Source organism: Centruroides vittatus, unplaced genomic scaffold, assembly GCF_030686945.1.
Source record: "Centruroides vittatus isolate TY-2023 unplaced genomic scaffold, ASM3068694v2 scaffold_1431, whole genome shotgun sequence".
Classification (NCBI taxonomy): domain Eukaryota; kingdom Metazoa; phylum Arthropoda; class Arachnida; order Scorpiones; family Buthidae; genus Centruroides; species Centruroides vittatus.
In genome coordinates, this window is record NW_027122678.1 from 626370 (window position 1) to 648923 (window position 22554).

Consider the following 22554-nt stretch of genomic DNA (forward strand, 5'->3'; position numbering starts at 1 on the left):
CCGTGTTTATCCTTGGGATAAGATAAAGCATGCTCATTCCCTTCCATGGGATAAGGCAACGCGACACATTGCCTTGCCTTATCTCATTGCTTCTGCAATCCTGAAGACGAGAAATTAGGAAACTAAGAACAAATACTTTCTGCGTGTGAATTCAGGATCTATTTGAAAGACGCCTCATTTTTATGGGTATTTTTTTAGAATTTTCATTCAAACAGTTGGATGACAGAGAAAATTTATAAGTCTACAATTTTTTCAAATTACAGCCTAATTATGCTGCAATTTTCAGATTGCAGACTTATAGATTACCACTATCGACCGTCTGTCCTTCGTTAATATCGAAAACAGAGTTAGATAGACGAAATCTGAGACAGGATTTGGAAAGAGTTAGAGCAGAAGACCCCGATTAACTGTATAGAACTTCCGGCCTAAACCAGAAGTTACGTGATTTTATAAATTAAAGGAAAGTAAAACCTGCAGCCCAACATTGTGACAATTTTTGTAATTTCATTTATTATTTTTTTTTAAGATTTTTTATACAATTTTTAAAATAAAATAGTGCTTTAATTGCAGGAAAACATAATGTATTTTTTAAAGTAATTTAACTTTTTTTTAAATTTTGCAGGATGTCATTTTTGACAAGTGCTCTGATGGAGAAACATGATTAGAACATTACTCTCCTTACTTAAACATAATTAATCATCTCATCTGACATATTAGAAATATGAACCAAGTTCTTAGCTTAAAAAACTTTATAATTTAACACGAACTATAAGAGTACATTAGAAAAAAATTGATTAAAAAATGATACCCCCGCTTTACGACTGCTAATTTTACACTCCCTATTTTCATGACTGGACTGATATAAATTATGTGTAACGATTATATAAACTTTTCGTTAATCTCTTCAGTATAGATATGTGTAATATGAGCTGTATTTCTTAGAACATGTCTCAGTTTCTGATATGGAACTTCGGGAATATAACGGCTCGCTTTACGACGGTCATAAAAACGTAATCCTACTGATAACAATACGTGTTAATTCGCTAAAAAGTGATACCATATGACAATACATAACTATATCATACTCAACACTGGTCGGGTGGATAAAACCAAGGAATACAAGTCGCGAGTTCGTTCTGATCGATTGGCTGGCTACGTGAAATTTTTCGGGTTTTCTTTACTTATCTAACATCTAAATAGGGGCCAGTTTCTCATAGAAAGTTCTCCCTCTCGGCAAATCGCCCACGCGTTGCGTTTCCGTAACGAAATAAACCAAACCTCAAATCTATAAGAAAAACCGAAATAGGACCACATTATCGCAAATACAGGTCACACTCCTCTCAGAAAGGTGTAAAACGTGTGAATAAAATCAATAAAATAAAATAATAACAGAATTTTTCACCTCTTACCAAAGAAATTTCAATTTATAACACTTCGTGCGAGCTTTTTTAAATAAAAAATTACATTTTGGCTTCCTGCTTGTCCTCTAGTTCGGATAATAAGTGTCGGTAAGTCCATTTGACTTAACAATCTGCAAATCTTATCTACAATAAGGTCTTCTATTCGGGTCTGATTACGAATAAGATTAGCAGATTTTTCTATGGAGAAATGAGATAAGAAATTCTTATATGTTATTTTTATATTGTTGTTATCAATTTTACAAGAGATACGATGTTATAAATTAACAAGAAAATTGGAAAGTAACTAAACTTGGAACAATGATGAAACTTCCTTTTATTTTTGACTCTTGCAGCACTATGGGTATGGATTGTATCTGTGTTCAGGCCCAAACAATAAGGAATATGAGAGAAGAAATCTTCTCTCATCTCTCATATTCCCTAAATGGACAGGGCGCACACGAAAAATTTCTGGGTTTGTTTGCCCGAATTCAAACCCGGATTCCCTTCCCCGGATTTGGTTTCTCTGGGTTAATGGGATAAGGCAAAGCAATATATGGGCGATATGCCAAGCGAAAGTAGGACTTTCAATGGAAACTGCCCATATTTAGGTGTTTGACGCGACACGTGGAGAAAAATGGGCAACTTCACGTGACCAACCCGTTAGTAAGGTGCGAACCCAAAGCCATTGCTTTTAAAATAAAATTAAAAAATAATGAACAATAAAAGTTAAAATTTATCGATAATTTTATAAAAATTTTTAATGTGACTTTCGATTAAATCAATTATTTTTTTAAATAATTTTTTAAACATAGATTTATAAGCAATTAATTTCTTTAATATCAAGAAGTGTTAAACAAAATCATATTTTTTTTGCTTCTTAAATTAATCAATGGGTATTTAAATTTATACATAAATTAAAAAGGTTAAAAATTTACATGATTTTGTTATTAAATTAAAAAAAAAAATAAGTAAAAGTAGAATTTAAAATGTCAAGAGAGGACATTTTAATTTTCCAGACAACGTTTTGAGATAAGCTTCGTTATAAATTCAATGTTTTGATAAATAGTTTTATGGCTTTATTATTATATTTAAATATACAAAAGAAACTTATTTTTTTAAAAACAATCAAGAGATTTTATGGCTTAGAAAAATTACGAAAATAATTTAAGATTTTATTAAATAACTTTTGAATTTATAAGTCGAACCTCCATTAACGGACACCTCCCAACAACGACCACCTGTAAACGGCCTTCGAGCGAGAGTTTCTTTTTTGAAACGTATAAGAAAACCTCCAAAGAACGGACACCTCTACACGGCAACCAATTTTTTAAGCAAGTGTTAAAAGTGGCCGTTGTTCAGAGGTTTATTATTTATCATTTCAAAGTTAAAATGTTATTTTTAAAATAATTTTTTACGATATTTTTAATTTTATTTTTTTAAGTAAAAAACAAAGTTTTCAGCTATAAAAAGAATTTTTTTTAAAGTAAAAGAACCACTAAAATACATTTTAGTTGTTTGTGAAAAGTCACAGCCAATGCTACCCACTTTCAAGTTTCTTTATTTTTCTATTGAATTGTTTACTTCTAAAAACAAATATTAAATATATTTTGTATGAAAAAAAAAATTCAAAATATTTTCAATTCAATTTAAAAACAAACAACATTATATAATATAAATCTTTTAAAAACTTTATATTGTTTATAAATATAAATTAAAATAAACAGTGAAACCTGTCCAAAGCGGAACTTGAATAAAACGAACACCTGCTTAAACGGGGCAGAGGCACACGGACGACCTGAGAAAACTATGAAAAAATGGTCCCTATTTAGATGCTACAAACACGAAGAAAACCCGGAAAATTCCACGTGGCAAGTCCGTTGGTGGGTGCGAACCCACGACCCACTTCTAGTGTACAGTGGTTTCATTCACACGGCAGTGGTTTGATTGGAAGAGTACCTGTCAATAAAATAAAATAAAATAAAAAATAAATGTCTCGGTTTAAGAGGAAGTGGGCTTGAGGCGTGGTTGGGGTGGGGACCTCCACAGTAATTTTTATAGTGTATCGAAGAATATTTGTGCCAAATTTGGTGTGGATACAATAAACAGTACAAAACCCTTTATCCAACAAACGCATACACATTTTGACTTTTATATATACAAATGTGGGTGGCTTAAAAGTCAGTTAACACTATTTAGCTTTGTGTTTTAGTTACACTTACGAAACAAATCATTAACTGAATTTAGAATAGTGCTTTTCATTTATAAAATTGGTGGAAACGTGATAAATATACAACAGAATTAATTGTATTTTAAAAATAATTAATTAATTGCACTCCAAATATTCATTAAAGTTTATAACAATTTAAAAAATAGAAGAAAGACTCATTAGTAATTTGTTTTATATACTTTTTTTTATATGCTTCTAGAAAACGTATCATTTTTTTTTCTGTATTAAAACACGTGTTTGGTATGTAAGTAGGAAGCACGCTTTATTTTTGTTACTGTTTTTAGTGATGTTACGGCTTTGTAATTTTTAAAAAAATCTTATTTTAAATCGGAATAAATTAATGTATTTATCATAAATCAGTGTATTTGAGTAAACAGAATCATCTGCAAGCCATTAAAATGTCAGTAATACAACACTAAAAATCAAGGATTCCAGGTTTTGCAAACTCGGTTTTCTGTACTTGATTATTATTTTTGTGATTTCTATATTTTTATGCCTGTGAGAGATTTTAGATCACAGATACATTGAAATTGTTAAAAATTTTAGAATTATTTCAAGCTTGTTTTTAATTTTTGTTAATTAATAAGCACGGGTAATACGAATTTTCAGTTCAATATTCGGGGTGTTCCATAAGTCTGGAACCGTAGTTGATCTTTATTCGTTCACACCCGAAGCAAGGCGTTAATCGTATATTTGAAAGTAAGAGCCCATCGAGCGGATAAAAACACCACACATTGGCATTTGGTCGCGGGTTCGCATCTGATCAATGAGCGTAACACGTGGTATTTTTAGTTTTTCACCCCACTTAAATAGGCTACTGAATTCTGACAGTTAGTCGTGGGTTCGTGCTTCACCAACGGGCTGGCCACATGAAATTTTCTTAGTGTTTTCCACGTGTCTAACACCGAAATATTGGTGAGTTTCCCGCAAAAAGTTCGTCTGGGAAGAATTTTCCTTTTGAAATTCGCTCATGTGTTGCTTTGCTGCACTTATTATCTCATATTATCACTATAATTGTATTTTGTCGGAATTCTATATGCAGTGAAACCTGCCCAAAACGGAACCTGTACAAAACGGAAATCTGCCTAAACAAGAAAAATTGATCGGAAAGAAGCGATTTTCTGCGTTTAAAAAAAAACCCTGTTCAAAACGGAAACCTGTCATAGTAGAAAAGCGATTCCGATTTATACAGGTTTTACTGTACACATCGAAATACCCCGTTCAGTACATTTCATTTATATTTTATCCAGGTTGGATCCTTCTGGGTCCTCTTTAATGTAGACTTTGATCCACTTTACCATTGAAAGTGGGAGGGGAACCAACGCAGAATCTGGCTTTTATTTAGGTATTACAAATGTGAAGAAAATTCGAAAAACTGTGGCCAGGCAGGTGCGAACCCACTACCAATGTACAGTACAGTGGTTTTATCCACTCGTTCTCTGGTAAACTAGTATTGAAGTATATAACCAGAATGCACAGGCAGCACATTTATGCTGCATAATTAAGCATTTTACTAAGTATTGGCACTGGTTTCTATGAGAAGTATGTCATAACCATCATAAAAGCATAATCAAGTTTTTTCTGTTTTATAAATAGTTGCACTACTTACAGAATAAGCAGAATACAACCGGTTTCTTGCTATTTCTCTTTACTAGAATAGCCATTTTTTATTTTTTGTCAACAGTCTGATGTGGCAGAACAGAATCAAATATATTACAAGGAAGTGGCATCATCAATTCTTCAAATCAATGCTACAGAACAGATTTTATGCTGAGTGCTGCGAGTGAAGACAATAAATCAAAGTTACGTAAGAACACGACAATATTTCCAAATATTTTTGCTATCCAAATCTTTGTTATTTGTTAGTGCCTTTTTTTAATACGTAATAAGACATGAAACACGAATGGAAATTGGAATGAAAACGAATTGTGTAATCTCTGTGAGGGTGACAACTCTAATAAATACGACTATAAACCCTACGACTGTATTTAGTTTATAGTTATAGTTGTATAATGATATTACAGTATACGTTTTAAGCAGGTTTTACTGTATACAGTAAAACCTGCCTAAAACGGATCCTTCACAAAACTTTCGTAAACAGAATCAAATTTCGTAAAGAAACGATTTTCTACGTAAAATATTGGAAACTTGCCTAACGCGGAAACAGGTATTATTGCGTACCATAACCTGAGTAAGGTGGAATTTTAATGAAACATGTAATAAATATGTCTATCAACCTAAGTACTTAGTTTAGTTCTATTAATTATATAACAATATTATAGTATTATACAGTAAAACCAGCCTAAAACGGATCCTTCAACATAATGGAAACTTTCCTCAACAGAAACAAATATTTGAAAGAAAAGATTTTCTTTGTAAAATACTGTTACAACTGGAAACTTGTTTAACGCGGAAACTAATTGCGTACCATAAACTGAATAAAGTGGAATTTTAATAAAGTGGAAACGGGTAAATTCTCATTCATAATTAAAATACAGCATACCACGGGGTTTTATACACTCCTTGAATCATAAAACAGGATTTGTTTGCAAGAAAATACTGGTTGAAAGAAGTGGACGAGCATTTGACGAAGTGTGCTACAAGAGAAAATGAAGGTAGCACAAGCGAAAGATAAATGTAGAGACAGAATTTTCTAAAAGAATCTGATAATTGAATGTATATACAGTATATGTCTGTGATCCCTCTTGTCTGCTGTAAACCTCTTCTGGGAAATGGGCATAAAGAAATACATGTATGTTTGTGTGTAATTTTAATATTTGCAAGGATTAACTGACTTTTTGGCTACTAAGAAAGCCTTTTAACCATACTGTGTGTTCACAGGTCCACAATAAAAGCTGAAGGCTGATAAAGAACGTGGCAGAAACACCCTGGACAAACCGTTCCCGATTCGATCCCAGATCACCCAGAACCGATCACTCAGACATCAACACCTCGATAATCCGGCAGGATCAACAAAGAATTCTGCCAAACCGACAGGTATATTTAAAAGGCCTCCTTAATGCGCACAGAAGGAAAATGTCAAAGTAAGCCACCACGATAGATTTTAATTTATTGTATATTAAAACTTATGCAGTATCACACCAGAATTTCAGAAGTGGCCATGTAAGAGAGATGGCCAAGAGAGAGGTGTCCATAAAGCGGGATTTTACGGTAATTTTAAAGAATTAAATATCAAATTACGGTACATGAACACAACATCAATTCATAACACTAAATCCCGTGTAATGAATTGAGTAGAATGGTTCGCTTTACGATGACTTTTCAGAAAAACGAATGACATAAAAGAGACACTCTATTTACAGTAATTATTAGCATTATTATTTAAAAAAATAGAATATAAGACATATATTTGCTTTTTTTATTTTGTTTTAGATGTAGAAACTCCTAAGAAAAATAGAAAAAGTTTAGGAACTTTAAGAAGCAGAGGCATATTTAGGAAGAGCAGAGTAGGTGCGTGTCTCCCCTTAACTAAAGATATGTAAGTCTTTTTACATCTGTCTACAAGTAAAATTTTACATACAAATCTATTCCTGATACTCCCTAACGATGCAACTTGAATTCACTAGATATTATCATTAGATACGCAATAAGAAGAGGAGAAGACACTAAAAAGAGATAGAAAAACATACAGTAGATCATTAAAAATATAGAAATTATAATAATAATAAAAATATTAAGAATAGAATTATAAATACAGTAATACCCGAACTTACGCGATAGGTGGGACCGAACGATAACCGCGTAAGTCGGGGTATAATTTCGCATATAAATACATACAAATTATTTTTAATTGGGCCGGAGACTAAAGAAAACAATAATTTAGAAAAAATGTTTAATAAAATCTTAGATAATACATATGTATAACAAATTATATTATTAAAATCGTATACCGAAGTTATTTTGATGTAGAAGGCTTTATAAAATTTAACAAATTCGTCAGACGGCTCAAAGATTGTTTTTTTCTCTCGCAAAATTTCCTCGTAGCATACTAAAAATTGTGGTTTTATTTCTCATTTTGTAGAAGAAATGCGCTCTTCGTTGGAGTCTATATTTTCTAAAATTTGTAACCCCTTTTCATTTTTGTATCGAAGTCCTTAATAATGTTAACTTTACATTCCAAAATAAAGTTTTTCTTTTCTTGTTTGATGCAGAAGAATCAGTTCTACTTCGTTTGGATGACATAGTAGAGTCTCTCGAGTCTCCGTAGATATAACAAACACAGAAATAAATAACACAAAATAAATTGTAGCTATGCGTCGATTCCGCGCGACATGTCCGAACATGTAAGCTGAACAATAATGGGGGGAGTGAGTAATCAAGAGTTGCGTGGCGCTCAAACAGAAGACGAATCGACGCGATTTGAAAATCGCGTAACTCCGGGTTCGCGTAAGTCGGGGTAGCGTAAGTCGAGGTATTACTGTATTCATTCTCAATTTAAGAACAGTCCAGCAGAAACCAACAGAGGATTTAGAAAACTTAACTTCAGAAGGAAGTGCAAAAAGGAAACAATATTCCTACAAAATTTTTTACAAACTATGGTACCCGGATTTACTCGAGAAAATCCCTGAAAACGGAGGTGCAGCTGCATCCTGCGTACCCCTAAATCTGCTCCTGCCAGTAACCAAATGGATAATACCACCGGTAGTTGGTCACGGGTTTGGCCACGTGGAGAGGTTTCCGGAATTTTTTCACGTGTTTAGTATACCTAACTAAGTGGCCAGCTTCCCATAGAAAATCCTCGGAGGCACCCATCATGCCCAAATATTCTTGCATTATCTCTTTCCATCAACCATATATCCTACATTTAAGAATGCATACAAGGATTTAATTGCGAAAAATCCACATAAAGAGATGCAACTGTATATTACACACCCCCTAAACCTGCTCCTGCAATTAACCAAGTTGATGACACCAATAGTACTTGGTGTCATCAACTTGGTTACTGGCAGGGGCAGATTTAGGTAAATAGAGCAATAACCAATAGTAATTGGTTATTTAAAAAATAATTTCTTACCTTCCTTCGCCGAAGTAAGAAGAAAAAAACACTATCTCTGATTTGTCCACCTTTAATCTGTACTCAATTCCTTCCATCTTCTATATAAATCTCAAACCAATCGCCGCCACTGTACTTTCTCGGATTTACTCTCTTTTATTACGACATAATCTCGTACCTTCACAATAGGTCTCTTCGACTTTCATAAAAAAGAATATAATTCTTAAAGACCCTTAGCAGTATCATTCTCCATTCTTAAAAAGTCTGTGAAATATGCAATTTTCCATCAGATTTAAACCAAAATTACTTCTAAGCTAAGCTCACTTCAACATATTCCACTGTTTTCAACTTCGTAGCCACAAAATCAGTAATTTAGACAATCGCCCATCAGCCATCAGTGGCCGAGTGGATAAAACCGTTGAACACTGTTCTCTCTGGAGGCAGATTGCTCGTGTTGAGTTGCCATTTATGAAGAACCTTTCAATCTTAAATGGAATAAAGTAGAGGTTTCATAAATCAGATTCATAAACCTCTTCTCTCTTCATTATTCTTCAAAACTTTCAATATTTCATATATTATTGTTTACTGATGACTTCTCTGCTCAATTATACAGTAAAGGAACTTATAGGATTGGATAAGACAATGCAACACGTCAAGATGAAGTGCCTCTATGGAGAACTTTCTATGAGAAACTGATTCTATTTATGTGTGTTAGACGCGTGAAGATCTATGGGAAAGTTGCCCTATTTAGGTGTTAGACACTTTAAGGAAATCCTAAAAACTCCGCGTAATCAGGGAGTGCGGATTGACTTCCTACGGAAAATTGGTCCTATTTAGGTACTAGGCAGGTGAATAAAACTCGCAAAACTCCACGCGATCAGCCCATTGATGAGGCAGGAACCCACGAACAACTACATGTTCTGTGGTTTCATCCACTTTGGCACTGGCGGGCAGGAGAAGTACTTGATAGAGTTTATTTATTACCTTAACAAACTCCTGCGATGTCTCTCGTTAAAGACTGGACCTTCCAGACTTTTCAAACATATTAATTATTTCTACAGATTATTATTTTTTAATTTTTAATGGTGTTTTTTACTGCCAAATGGAGTGGAGCGAGTCCCAAATCTATTATGTTTACATATTCAAAGATGCCGGCCGTCTTTGTATATCGCAAACCTCTTTCTTTCTTCGAGTTGTGTCATTAATGAAAGGGCTCGAAGACACTACATTCCTATTTTTCTTATTTAAAACATATCTATAATTATTAATTAGCTCGTTGCATCGTTTTCTTTGTCGTTTTTTTATTTTTCTGAGATTTTTTCTTTGTTGTAGAGATTGTGGAACCTCTCTATAACAAAGAACCTCCAAACAACGCAGTCGAACCTCCAAACAATGGTGTTTTTTTAATGCTGGTGTCTGTGCCGTTGTTCAAAGGTTTGACTGTATTTATAATAGAAAATTTTGTCTAGTTTTTTATCATCTTCACATAATTATAGAAAATTGATACCAATAATAAAGCGAGGACTATAAAGCAAACTGTTTTAAAACGGGTTATATTGTGATTTTATATCATTTAATCTTTTAAAAAATTCTTAAAAACACAGTCAAACGTCAAATCTTTAAACAATGGCCACCCTGACGGAAGCATAAAAATGGCCGTTGTTGGGAGGTCCGATTGTGTATAACTTAATTTATCGTCTTTTTCTACATGACTAACAGTAGCTGACTACGAATACCACTAAACAGGCTAGGTGGAGTTTTTAGGGTTTACTTCACGTGTCTAACGTTTAAATATAAGCCAGTTTTCACTAGAAAATCTTAATGTGTTGTTCGCCTACGTGTTGCGTTACTTTATCCTATTATTCCTACAATCCTACGTGATTGGCTTGGCCAAACCCTCGAACCCAAGAATGATGTGGAAAAAAGTCTTATTAGTGCCCTGTAGTTTGAAAGAGCCTTATTCCGATAATCCAATCTTATTTGTATTTACTTTATATTCTTAAAATTTAACTCTTACTATTTTAATATTCCAATAATACTTCATAATACATCTAGAGTAATAAATAATCTGATCTCTTGTATAAATTACTTGATAAAATTTTTCATCACGGGAAAAAACATGTTAAGCAAGAAAAAAAAATTGATTGAAAGTTGAAACTGACCTGTAAGGAAGAGGAAGAACAGGAGCAATGATAAAGAAAAAGAAGAGCAAGAGCAAGGGTAAAGAGGAAGAAGAGCAAGATCAAGGATAAAGAGGAGGAAGAGCAAAAAAGCAAAAATAAAGAGAAGGAAGAGCAAGAGCAAGAATAGAGTGGAGAAAGATGAGGGACCAGATAAAACAGAAATTTTTCTAAAGCTCTTTCTCCGTCCTGCTTTCCGTTCCACTCCTTCTTCCTATTCCTTTTTTTCCCCTCTTCTCTGTCCATAACCTTTTTTCCTCCTCTTACTTTTTCTTCTACTTTCCAATTCCTTATTTTTTCTGTTATTCCAACAATCAAATCTTTAAGATAAGAAAAAATACATACAAAATTTAATTTATAAATTATTTATATAAGAGAGATTTTATTGTATATCTTGTCAATAAATTCATCTATGCACTGAAGTTGTCGTTTTATCCTGTAGTGACCCATTCCAGACAGATATTTTCCTACATTTTGCTTACTGCAACTTGGGAGTGTTTTCTTCCTTCATTAGTCATGTCAAAGATAACAGATAGGCAGAGATTAACAAAATAGATGCTTAATGAATGTAAGAGAAAGAGTGGAATACTTGGAAGAAAATGGCAGGATGACTTGGTATAATAGATAAGATTGGTAGAAGAAACGAAACACTGTAGAAGCCTATCTTCTGCTGGGACCGATTTTGGGCATAGATGATATCCGTGGCGATATTTGTTAGCATTATATACTACGGCTAACATTTTATGCTTAACGTAGCATACAGGATTGAACAAAGGTCAGTTAAAAGAGACCATATTTTAAGAACAAGCCGATTCTAATAGTTCTTAACGCATTCCTCGGTAAAGGTTATATTTGGGCCAACCAAATATAACCTTACGCTATGTTAAACCACATTAATGCCTCGTGGGAATTGTAAGCGAGATGTAATAAGTTACATAGGTATTTAGAACACGGAAAAAGTTAATTAAAAATTAAAATAATTATATAAACATTAAATAATGTTTAATTATTAGGATTAAGGAGAATAAATTAAAATTAAATAGAGCATTTAACCTAATATTTGAAAGAGGAAAAAAGTGGGAATTAAAATTAGATAATGGGAAACTTTGTAGGTCCTTGATTCTGTAGAATAAAGAAGGGATTGATTCATAAAAAAAGACTCCTTTCACTGGACGTATAAGGAAACATCCGTCTCATTTATCGACTTGACCTTTATGAGATTTCATGTCGAAATAATTAATTATATACCGACTTAATTGTCTTTAATCATTCGTACTTTTTAATTCCTGGTAACGTGATATATTCTACTTATTTATAATTGAGAAAATATAAATTTTGTTTGTTTTTTAATTATACTTTATAAAGTATCATCAGTATTAAATTAGAAATAGCTTTTTTAATTCATAAATCTAAAATAATTAATGGTAAGCAAATGATACGTTTATATAATTGTTTGTTTTGAATGATGATGTTAATGAAGAGGAGAAGGAGTGAAAGAGAAAGAGGAAGTATAGGTGGAGAATTGGAAAGTGGAGAAGAAAAAGGAAAAAGATGGAGGAATATAAAGAGGACTTTTCATCCTCTTCATAATCCTCCATTCTTTTCATATCTTCATTCTCTATCTCTCTTTATATTCAGATGAAAAAGAAGAGGAAAACAACGAGGAGAATAAAAGAAAACAAAGAGAAAAATAGGATATGAAGAAGGAAAAGAAAGTAAAGAAAGGGAATGAAAAGAATAAAGGGAATAAAAAGCAAAAGGTATAGAAGAAATAAAAAGGAAAATGAAGAGGAAAAGAAAAGATGAGGAGAATAAGAAGAATAAAAAGAAGAGTTAGAAGGACTAGTAGTGTAAAGAAGAAAAGAAGGAATAGGAACAAGTCCTTAAATGAAATAAGATTCTCGTAAACGTTCTTCTTAAAATACAGGGTGGTTATAATTAAAGTTGTCCTACTCAGATCTGCATAGAGCCCGTTCTCTTTTATGTATTTCGATTAAACTTGGTATATACGTTATATGGACCATGGGAAAAAGGAAAATGCAAAAAAATAATTAGTTCAAATTTCTACCACTAGGTGAAAAAATGGCGCATGAAGAACAAGAAACACAAAGTGGAAACACGCAAAACGCTTTTATTCACGACATTTGTTCGATGTTCAATCCATTTGCGCCAATCACATGTTCAAAGCGCCTTACAGCGTGTTCAACAGTAGCCCCATATGTTTCTTGAGAAATTGCATCAATATGGCGTGTTATGCTTGCTTTCAATTCAGGCAGAATTCGTATGCCTCCTCTATAGACACGATCTTTCAGATATCCCCACAACCATACGGACTCTGCCTGAATTGAAAGCAAGCATAACACGCCATATTGCTGCAATTTCTGAAGAAACCTACTGTTGGGACTACTGTTGAACATGCTGTAAGGCGCATTGAACATGTGATTGACGCAAATGGATTGCACATTGAACAAGTGTCGTGAATAATAACCTTTTGCGTGTTTTCACTTTGTGTTTCTTGTTCTTCATGCGCCATTTTTTCACCTAGTGGTAGAAATTTGAACTAATTATTTTTTTGCATTTTCCTTTTTCCCATGGTCCATATAACGTATATACCAAGTTTCATCAAAATACGTCAAGGAGAACGGACTCTATACAGGTCTGAGTAGGGCAACTTTAATTATAACCACCCTGTACTTAAAATAAGGACAAGAAGCACTGATCATAAGAAATAGGAAGAGAAGGAAAAGGAGGAAGAGGATGGAGACAGTAAAGAAAAGAAACATAAATAAGTAATAGAAACAGTAGAAAAAAAGGATGAAAATAAAGAAAAGAAAAGAAAGGGAGTAAGAGGAGAAGAAAGGAAAAGGAGGATGAGAAAGTAATGGAAAATGAGGACAAGAAATTGATACATGATAATTAAAATAAAGCGTATAAAAAGTTATAAAATTATAAAGATTATAACAAAATATTTCTTTAATGTTTAATAAAATAATTAAATTATGTAATAATTATTGATTGTTTTAAAAATTCTTTAAAATATTAAAACCATTCTGCAGTTTATAATTTCATTAAATTGTTGTTTTAAACTTTGAAGATTATAAAGAACTTAACAGTAAATTAATTAACTTTATATAAGTATAATTTAATTAAATATTATTTATTAATATATTCCTCTCTTCTCAGGAAAAAGATGCTTGATCTCTATGTAATGTCTGATTTTCTTCCTTAATTTTAAAGCATTTCGCCCATGTTTTAAATGATTCTTAAGCTTAAAACTCATACAAAATGTTCAGTAGAAGGCTTTTTTTAAACATAACCATTATTTTAATATTGATATTCAACTCAAAATGATAAAATTATACGGAATAGAAAATACTCTTTAGAGTGCAGAATGAAAAATTATTTTTAAAATAAATATACAATTCTTCTCTTCTAAAATAAATTTAAGGGGACCAACTAACAAGAAATTATGCTTTTTTTATGTTATTAAGACAAAAAGTTCATTTAATATGTTCTTATTAATGTCCCTTAATGTTGTGTTTCCTGCATTACTCCGTTAGTGCTTGGCAGGAAAGCCACCATTACCTTAGTAAACATATTTGAAGTATGGCAGTTTAAGAAAGATTTAAATATTTGTATTAATATCTATACATTAATATAAAAACATAAATATAAATTTTCTCGTTTGTTTATGGATTAATTAATTTATTTTTAAATTAACTCATTAAGCCAAAGATCTCAATGAATGAAGTTTTGCTTCTCAATACTGATATAAATCCAATTTTTGTGTGATTTTAAACAAATTTATAGGCATAAATCTAACTGAATTACATACAAATGATGCTAATATAATTTTCTTTAATGATTTTTAAAGATATAAATAAATCTATATATATATATATATATATAAGTCAAAATGTGTATTATGTAAGCTAAAGGGTTTTATACAATTCAACGTATCCGCACTAAATTTGGCATGAATATCTTTCGACACCCTGGAAAAAATATAGTGTGGCCTCATCTCAACCAACCCTAAATCACACCCCATCTTAACTTAAGCCCGACAAGCATCAGGTACACTAATATATAAATTTAATTGAGTTTTTTATTTATAGAAAGTATCATTTACGCTCATAAAGACGTAAATGCATAAACAAAGAAGAATATAATAAAAAATATCCTTAAAACATCGTTATATTCTACTATTAAGCTTGTAAAATAAAAGAGAAAGTTTCAGATGAAGATTGATTGGAGATTTTTGTTTCCTGAATAAAAAGGTGAATCAGAAATTTGCTTTATTTTGTCAATTCTTATCTTCTCTGTAGAATTGTGTCGTTAAAATAAATACATTCTCCATCAATAATCGTTAAACATTTCAAGTATTTTATCTTACTTATAAAACAGGGAATCGCCTACGTTCGTGAAAGTTTACTCCTCTTTTTCTGTTACCCCTTAGGATTTTGTATTTATCCATGAATTATCTTTGTTTTCTCCTTAAGCACGGTGCTTTAAAATGGTCATCGCAGGTTCTACTAAATATAACAATAAAACTTATGCTCTGATCTAAAATGCTTGGCAATGGCATCTCAGTACAGTTGTGTATTGCTGCGCACTCCCCATATAGAAGAGGGATCCTCCTCTCCTCTATAATCTCATTGAAAGTCTTCCATGAAGGCCCTCTCCTGAAAGTCTGTGAAAAACTGCACGAGGAAAACTTTTCTTCCCTGAAAATCCTCCATTCCCCATTACTGAAGATCCCTGAAAAATTCCTCTTTCCTGAAAATCTATCTTCCATTCCTGAATGTCCTGAAAAACTCCACCAGAAAACTCCTTTTCCCTAAAGGTTCTCTAGGTAAGGGACCTCCTTGGAGGACTTTCAAAGGGAAATAGAGCCCTACTTAGGTTTTGAAGAAAACCAGTAAACTTAGAGCGGCAATCCCTTTGATCAGGCACCCACGACCAATGTCTACTGGTTTAATCCACTGTGGGTTTTTGGTGCCCAAACTCTAGACCAGTGGTTCTTAACCTGGGTTCGACCGAACCCCTGGGGTTCGGCGAGTCAGTCTCAGGGGTTCGGCGAAGGTCAACCACCTGACGTCATCGTGACGTAGAAACCGTATTGGTTTCGAAAACTAATGCTACATAACGTGTGTTCTATTGGGAAACTAACTTCTCTTACTCTCTAACTGAAACGAAGTGAAGAGGTCCCAATCGAATACACGTATAAACGACCTGCAAGACGGTCAAGCACACACCCGACTCATACGTTCGTGATGACACGCCCCACTCGGCTATCATTGGCTGCGGGTGATCACGCAACATCGCTTGGCCTTTCTATGCTGCAGGAAATTTGGTGCGCCCAGTATTCGAATTGTGACTGTCGTGATTGTACGTCGTGTGATTTCTTTTTTAATATTTTAATCCCTTCATACTATGTCGAGCAAAAAAAGAAAGTGGTCGGACGAATATGTACAATATGGATTCACATGTATAACGGAACGTGATGGGAGTCAGCGTCCTTGTTGCATGATTTGCAATGCCAAGTTGAGCAATTCTAGTCTAGCACCGGCAAAACTAAGAGAACACTTCTTTAATCTGCATGGAAATTACAAAAATACAACACTCGCTGAATTCAAGGTGAAGAGGGCCAGATTTGATGAAAAGGGTAGTCTGCCTGTCCTCGGCTTTGTACCCATCGATAAACCGATCCTTACAGCATTGTACGAAGTCGCTTACCTTATCGCAAAGCAGGGCAAACCACACAATATTGGTGAAAAACTCATAAAACCAGCCGTGTTGAAGATGGCGAATATCATGCTGGGAAAAGCGGCTGAAGTTAAGTTATCCCAAATTCCTCTTTCAAATGACACCATCAGTGACAGAATAGACGACATGAGCAAAGATATCTTGGCCCAAGTAGTTGCAGATCTGATTTCAAGCCCGGCAAAATTCAGCCTTCAACTCGACGAAACTACAGACGTTTCCAGTCTAAGTCAGCTTGCAGTATTTGTGCGCTATGTGAAAGACGACGTTATAAAGGAAGATTTTTTATTATGTAAGCCTCTTACAACAACAACTAAGGCAGCCGATGTAAAGAAACTTGTGGATGACTTCTTCAAAGAAAATAATCTTTCGTGGGATATGGTTTCTGCAGTTTGTTCGGACGGAGCTCCAGCCATGCTGGGAAGAAAGTCTGGTTTTGGTGCGCTAGTGAAAGCCGATGCACCACACATCGTTGTTACACATTGTATTCTACACAGGCATGCGTTGGCAACAAAAACCATGCCTCCAAAACTGGCAGAAGTCTTAAAAATTGTAGTGGAATGCGTGAACTATGTGCGAAATAGTGCTCTGAGGCACCGCATCTTCAAGGAGTTGTGTAAAGAAATGGGGTCTGAATTCGAGGTACTTCTGTACCATTCAAACGTTCGGTGGTTATCCCGGGGACAGGTTCTGAATCGTGTTTTTGCCCTACGTGAGGAATTAGCCCTGTTTTTGCAAGAGCACCAACATGGTCATGCAGATTGCTTCAAAAATTCTGAATTTATTCTCATGCTTGCGTACATGGCTGATATCTTCGCAGCTCTCAATCATCTGAATCAACAGATGCAGGGCGGTGGTGTCAACATCATCGAAGCGGAAGAAGCCCTGAAGGCGTTTCAAAAAAAGCTACCGTTGTGGAAACGACGAATAGAAAACGGTAACTTTGCAAACTTTACCCTGCTAGACGAATGTGTAAATAAGAATTATGATGTGCCTGGAATCGGAGATATTTCTGTATCGGGGGAACTGAAGCACGCAATTTCCATGCACTTAGACGAGCTTGCAAAGTCTCTTGAAGGGTACTTCCCTTCAAGAGAGTTATATCCAGCATGGGTGAGGCAGCCGTTTACGTTTGATGTTGAGAAAACAGATGTCAATGATACATACCTGGATGAAATCATTGAAATTCAGCAGAGCCAGGTTCAACAGCAACTCTTCAAAACAACAACGCTCTCATCGTTTTGGTGCCACCAAATAGTAACGTACTCTGCTATTGCGAAGAAAGCTCTGGAGATTTTGATACCGTTTGTGACAACATATCTTTGCGAGCAATCCTTTTCGAGGATGCTGGACATTAAAACGAAGAAAAGGAACAGACTTAGTTGCGAAAATGACATGCGAGTGGCACTTTCCAAGGTAAAGCCTCGCATTTCCGAACTGGTGTCTAAAAGGCAACAGCAGCAGTCACACTGATTTTAAATTTTGTTCTTTGTTCTTAATGTTTTGTTCTTTGTTCGTAATGTTTTGTTCTATAATGGTTTTGTTTATTTTGTGGACCAATAAAATATATACGTATGTTTTGAATTTGAAAAATTATATTTTATTTTTCCAATTAAAAGGGGTTCGGTGAATGCTCATATGAAACTGATGGGGTTCGGTACCTCCAGCAAGGTTAAGAACCACTGCTCTAGACATCATTAACCATGGGGTCTTCATACCAATAGTTTGTAACGGCTCATTTGCACGGAGTGGTTTTGTAAAAAGGTGCACGCTAGGTAGCAAACGTGCTGCTTTGATCTTTGACCTTTAGAGGTCAAAACGGGTGTAACAAAAATTTTCAGTGATAAACAATATCTTATGGTTTATTGTTTTAAAGGTTTTTTAATGCTGATTCCAACAGTGAAACCAGCGGATCGAACAATAATGCAACACAAAAAAGAAATGGGACTGAAATAATGCATTTTATACAGTCATAATAGTAAATTTATATTATTACGAGACTGTATAAAAATATACTATTATCCGTTTTACAACTGCATTCGTAAAACAGGGGTTTTATGACAGATTGTAAAACGAAGTCCAGTGTATTGAAGCATCCTATTTATGAGTAAAGTAAATTCCAACCCTTAAACAACGGCCACTGACGAGAACATAAAAGTGGCCGTTGTTTGGAGGTTATCTTGTATGCATTTTTCTTAACAATAAAAAATATCGTTTATTCTTCAATACGAAAGCGTTACTCTGTTTAATTTCGTACAGTCAGACATACAAACTCACAATAGAGTTTAATAAAGTGCAACTTCGACACGAAATAATTATATTATTTAATTACGCTCAGATAAACAGACTGACTGTCATAAATATGGCTTAAATATAAGGTATCTAAGTAAATGTAACGCATAATTCGTAAAAAAATACGAAACGTTTAAGTCAGACATACAGACGAACCAGCGACAGTATAATGTAAACTTTATAAAAAGTGGGCATAAAAACATCTTAGGACCCCCCAATAATGGAAATTTAAGCAAAAAAAGTTGATTGTCGCGGCCATTACAACAGATAATATTCTTTAATGAAAGTGGAGTCATTCTGACTCGAAATTGTTTCAGCGTCAGCATTGTACTTCCAAAATAACACTCTACTCTATGATAAAATAAGGTCATTTAATAATGTACAGTATATCATTGTATATCTTTTGATAATAGAAGGCATTGTATCCTCCTGCACAATCATCTTTTTATTTAATGCACTCTCTGCTCTTAGAGAAGTCACTTTCTACTTTATTTTTTAAACATTTTTATTATCAAAATTAACGAATTTAGAACGTAAAGTTAGATTATTTTGTCAGTTTTACATTGCCAGTCAGTCTGTTTGTCTGTCTATCTTTAGTTTAAATAATTTTAATAATAAATAGTAAAATTAAGAAAAGTTTACTTTAAAAGTTGGGTTATTTTGTAATTTGTACATTGCTACACAGTCTGTCTGTGTGTCTGAACGTTCGACTTTAATTTAATTAATTTTGCTTGTAATTAATTTTATTGTTTATTATTAAAATTATAGAAAATTTTTGAAAGAATTTCATTTCGTTTTATTTATTTTGAAGTTTAATTTTTTGATTTAATAGTTAATTATAATTAATCTAATAATAAATATGTAAATTTAATTATGTATAGTAGAAGCACGAAAAATAATAATTAAAATAAATTAAATTGTGTTAAATTCTAGAATTTTTTAAACTCTAAATTCGATTTTTTAAACGTGTTTATTATAAATTACACTTAATTAATAACGTATTTAGAAAAACCTTTAAACAACGGCCACTGATAGGAACGTAAAACATGGCCGTTGTTCGGAAGTGTCCATTGTTTGCAGGTTATTTTGAACGCCTTTCTAGAAGAAACGTAAAAAGACGTACAGAATAATCTGAAAACAACGGACCATTTAGAGGTGTCCGTTATATGGAGGTTTGACTGAAAATAAACTATAATTTATAGTAAAAACTATTTACATAAGAGTAAAATTTGAGCAAAATTCCAGCTTAAAAAAAATAATGGAATAAAACCTGTATAAATCGGAATAAATCGGAATAGATCTTACCGAATATTTTTTCCGCTTTGGCAGGTTTCCGTTTTGAACAGGTTTTTTCTTAACGTAGAAAATTGTTCCGTCCCCATAAATTTTTCTCGTTTAGGCAAGCTACCGTTTTATTCAGGTTCCGTTATAGACAGGTTTTATATTTAAAAATAATTAAAAAAAAAATGATATATGTAGAGAACTGTCGCACTAATCTGAACTAATTGAGACCATTGGTAGTGGTTCGGATTAATGAAAAGTCCGGATTAACGGGTGTGTAAAGTCAGGAGAATTGTAGAAGCTGTTCGGATTACAAAGGGTTCGGATGAGCAGAGTTTGGATTAGATTGGATGCTGAATATTGTAAGATAATATAATGTACAAATAGTCTTATAACTTTCAGCATTTATTTATTTATATATATATATATATATAATCCCAATCTCGAGATTAACGACAGACAGTCAGACAGACAGTAGAGAGCAAAAATTAAAATTCTGCAAAAAATTCTGTAATTTTTGTAACTTTAACAATACATAAATTATTAGAATAAGTGATAAGTTTAGTGTGAACATTTAAACAAGACAGACATATAGACAAACTATATGTATAGTATTAACCATGGTATGAATTGAAATTAATTAGATTTTTCCTTTTCTTTATTGTTTATTTTTAGCAGTTTGTTTATTGCATATAAAAATAATCGATTAATGAAACTTTGAAAGGAGATAATAAACCATTCTTCTTATTTTTCTCTGTAACTGAAGTCTACATTTAATAAGATTATTCATTTTAATCAATTAACTAAATTAACTTTCTCCTCCTAAATTAATTAATTAATCAATTTCCGGTTAGAAATATTTATTAAAGGTGTTTTTAAATATTATAAAATTGAATATAAAAATTTATTTATCGTAAAATTCCATCCATTCTCGTGTTTATCTTGAAAAAAAGCAAAGTAAACAGCATGAAATAATTTTATATTTTATTAATTCTTATTAGCAGCTTAAATAATTAAGAGTTTCTTAACAAATTAATGTTAAATTAACAGAAAAACATAATTTAATTTAATTGAAAATAAAGCCCCTTTCAAAAATGCATTAAGAGCAATGCAAAGAAACCACTTTTACAGGGGCTACTCGAGATGTTTTGCTCCGCTTGAGATGTATTTAATTTCGACGTATAAAAATCAATTAAATTATCATTAATTTATTATAGACGTTAAGATTTTAAAATTATTATTTTAATTTTTGTAATATTATCATTTTTTTAAATTATAAATTTAAAAACATTACTCATGATCGCAACGTGGAATGGTCGTCGAACTTGCTTTCTCTGCTGGAAGATTACATATTTATTCCTCTGATTGCGAGTTGATAACATATTTGAGATGTAAAATTTGTTTTTTCGTATGCGGGTCAGTGTAATTTAAAACAATTTTACTCATTTTTTTTAAAGTTAGAACCATGAAGCAATAAACAAGCAGTCAAAGCATCCTTCGTTCTACCTTTACGCGGTTATTTCTGTCGTAACGTTAGAAATAAATACAGAATTTTAAAAAAATAGTCTAAATATTAATAAATTAAGTGATAATAATATAAACTCATCATTCTCACTTTAAAATCGACAATATTTATATAATATTAAATATAAAATTGTAAGGATAAGCTACATTTATGATAAGCTACACCTTCAAATTAAACGTTTTTAACCTAAAATATCCGATATAATTTAGCTGTTTATGTTTTAATTAATTAAATATTAAGCAAGATTGTAAGAGGAAGGGACCAAGAATAAGAAGATCCGAAAAAAAATGTTTGTGAAGAAAGGTTGTGGATAGATAAGAAAGGATGGAAAACCCTCATCAACCTGTTTCAATGGGATGTTGGATCAGATTGGCCACGTGTTTTCTATAACGTAGAGGCGTAAGGAAAAAGATGTAATTTATACATATTTTAAGAAGCTGGTTTCATCACCATCTTCTTTCCATTCCAATATCGTTATTAAAGTATAGAAGATACTGATCAACCTGATCCAACTGGATGATGGATCAAGCTTTTCAGTGCCTTCAATTCTTTGATAATAATAACGAAATGGGAGGAAGAAAGAAAAGTTGTGCAAATTGATGCTGGATAATATATGTTTAAAAGACTCTAAGACACAACGTAAAGTTGAAATTTGTGTGGCACCATCTGTTATGAGATGTTATTAAAAATAACTTTTATATTATTAATTATGATAAATTGCAACGCGCTTAGTTTTAAAGGTGGAGGCACGTCTTACAAGCTACGTTTCCGGTCCACACCGAAAGTCTCATAATTTTTTCAATTTAAAGTGTAATTATAAATTGCAGCCGGAGTATTGTAGCGTTGTGACAAAAAATAATTGTTCGTTTTAA

General features: G+C 32.8%; 2 protein-coding genes across 2 annotated transcripts in view; both read left to right on the top strand.

Moving 5' to 3' along the window:
• LOC136986986 (uncharacterized) overlaps positions 1–22554 on the top strand; it is a 461301-nt gene that overhangs the window by 48299 nt on the left and 390448 nt on the right. The gene's annotated exons all lie outside the window — the stretch shown is intronic.
• LOC136986977 (protein FAM200C-like) lies at positions 16255–18057 on the top strand. The gene has a single exon (XM_067284604.1). It carries the CDS (start codon positions 16255–16257, stop codon positions 18055–18057), a length of 1803 nt encoding a protein of 600 aa, XP_067140705.1.